Below are 2,713 nucleotides of genomic sequence, written 5' to 3' on the forward strand. Positions count from 1 at the left end.
AGATCCCTTTTTAGTTATTGGCAAAACACTGCTGTGTTTCATCAAATCAATGAAATAGTGGAATGCTTGAACGTCTGAAGTCTAATTTGTTTCCTTTGCTTCCTTTACATTAGGCTGATCAAATATTTGATACTGATCATATTCTAGAAATTTTATGCCATCTTAAGCTGTTCCCTCACTCTACCCCAAGGGCGAGAGCCTGTACCCTGTAATTTTATTGTATAGTGGCTGGCCATGCTTGATTATTTTTTATTATTATTATTATTATTTTGTTTTTCTTTTAGCAGTGGGGAGTGGGGGGGAAGGGGTGAGGGGGGGGTAGTTGACAAGAACTTACCAAGGATCTTTGTCAGACCTTAGGGGGAAAGGTTCCCAAGCCTTGTTTTGCAGTGGAGGGGACTGAGCAAACACTTTGTTTGCTTTCTTTAATTGGGATGTAAATGCACATTCCCACAATCAGTTCTAAAAATAAATGTCTTAAAAGACTTGGAAGTTTTGCCAGGGTGAACTAGCTAATTAATTCCTCCTTTCTCTGAAATGCTTAACTCCTTACGCCTTTAAAAAAAAACAAACAACATAATGCCAGGAGTGTTCTCTCACGTTGCTACTGGGAATGACCGTTTCTCTGGCTTCTCCTGAGGTAGATATAGCAAACCCAAATCAAAATTTTCAGTACTTGGGTTTGATTCCTCTATATTCCTGCACTTATTATGACACCAGTTTTCTTGCCATAGTTCAGACACCACCTGTATAACTCACTTTCTGAAGTACTCCCATGGTGTGGGTCCCTGTGGGAAGTGGAAAGCAGGGCAGAAAAGGGACTCTGCTGTGCGTACTGGAAGCCCTTCCTCAGGAGAACTCTTGTTCTTTTTTACTTACGTGCGAGAACCAGGTTTTTGATAAGGGGGTTGTAGAAAATGGCATCAGTTCCTACTGAACTTTGTAAAAAAGCACTAGTTTTGAACCCAAATAAAAGACTCTGGGTTTTCTGGGCTCAGTGTCTGCTTCCTTGAGAAGAAAGGTTGATGCACGTATTTTGAGATGCAAATTTTTACATCATATTGCTGTTTGTAATTTCCAAGACCAGTGTAAAATGGCTGGGTTGGCATGTCTACGAACCCTCCCTTTTCCTGAGATTTGAGCAATAGCTCAGAGCTTTAAATATTACTGCATGTAAAAGAAATACTAGGTATCCCCTACAATGATAAAAGGACAGTGTATTTTCAGGTTCTCTAAATTTAAGCTCCAAATCTTGAGGAAACTTGACATCACAGCAAAGCAGTCATACCTACTACTTGGCAGCCTGAATACTTTGTAATGGGTTCTTCACTGTTTTTAGAAATGAAGACTGTACTCTCTTTAAAACAGTAAGGCTTGCCCTGCTCAAACACTGTAATTATTAAGGAAGTGTGACCCTTCTCACAGAGTCACTTCTCATTGAAAATAAAGGTTTTTTTTAAAGAAGGTGCTTAAGGTTTCTCACCCTTTCCCCATATTACATTAGATACCTTACTACAGGTATCTTAATTATCTGGATTTTGATGTGAAAATCTGTGATCTCATCAAGTAAGAAATATGCAAAGTTAGACTTGTTTATAGAATGTTCTACTGGACTGGACTCAGCTGAGTGACCCAAGGCACTCTAAACCAACGTAGTTTTGGTTTCGCTGAGCACAGGGCTGGGATGCAATCACATCTCCCCTCTTCTCCAGCATGATTAAGCTGAAATACCTTTGCTGCAAATGCTGGCCTTGAACAACCACCTCATTCTCTAAGTCCAGTTACACAAAAGCAAAATTAAAAACTCAGGTTAAAGTTTTACAAATCTTTAAGCTGGAGACTAATTTTAGTGTAATGAGCTAGATTAAACATTACATTTAAATTGCAAATAACTAATAACCTTAATATTGGAGAACTCAGACTTTAACAAAAGATGTTAGTTTTGCTTATGACACGTGCATAAGAGGGAGGTTTTGTAATTCTGACTTTTTTAATTAACTGTATATCCTAGAGCGTGCCCATTCTTTCCCTGCTTATGACTGTCATCTCCGTTTCATTTCATGCTAAATAAAAACTCATATTTACTTTGCAGCTTTGTTGAAGACACTACCTTAATCTGAGAAGAATTAATATACATCATGGAATTATGTACATCCCACTTCAGTTCATATGCCAGGGCTCCTACCTTTATTCTGCAAGGTACTTTAACGCGAAGATACTGCAACATGACGTTGCCATGGATTTTTGTTATGAGGACCAAACGGTATTCCTCAAAATGGGACTGTTAACTGTTTGAACTTTGAAGATTACTGTGATGTTAGGATTTCTCTTATACTGGCATAATGTTCTGTCATTGTTATGTGACATTATACCTACAGAAACTATTAATAAAGAATTTTGCTATAAGTTCTGATTTCTCTTTGCTTTTATAAAGTTTAGACCAACCCTCTGAAGTCAGGCTACTGGAATAAAATAAAGTTTGAAAGCTATTTAAGTAACTAAAATGTTTAGCGCTCTGGGGAAAGTTGATTTTTATATAAAACTTAGAACTTCCTTCTTTCCCTTTTGTAAAATACCAATTTTCATGTTACTGCTGGCACTGAATTCAGGGTCTTGAATTCTTGAGAGCTCAGCCCTTAACAGTTGTAGGGCTGAGTTTTACTCATCTCTTCCTGGAGACTAGGTGCTCACAAAGGCATAAAGTTCACCGCAT

General features: G+C 37.9%; 1 protein-coding gene across 6 annotated transcripts in view; it reads left to right on the forward strand.

Moving 5' to 3' along the window:
• The window catches only part of CCNT2 (cyclin T2), a 28,715-nt gene extending 26,309 nt beyond the window's left edge, over nucleotides 1-2,406 (forward strand). For 5 of the 6 annotated variants that reach the window (XM_030017134.2, XM_030017133.2, XM_041124176.1 and 2 more), the window contains one exon: nucleotides 1-2,406. This exon is cut by the window's left edge. Coding sequence is in view for 1 of the 6 variants with exons in the window: in XM_030017136.2 (XP_029872996.1) it covers nucleotides 2,093-2,115 (23 nt within the window). In the remaining 5 variants the exon portion in view is untranslated. The other variant, XM_030017136.2, reaches the window with a different exon arrangement.
• Nucleotides 2,407-2,713: the final 307 nt, after the last annotated feature.

Source organism: Aquila chrysaetos, chromosome 6 (genome assembly GCF_900496995.4).
Source record: "Aquila chrysaetos chrysaetos chromosome 6, bAquChr1.4, whole genome shotgun sequence".
Taxonomy (NCBI): Eukaryota; Metazoa; Chordata; class Aves; order Accipitriformes; family Accipitridae; genus Aquila; species Aquila chrysaetos.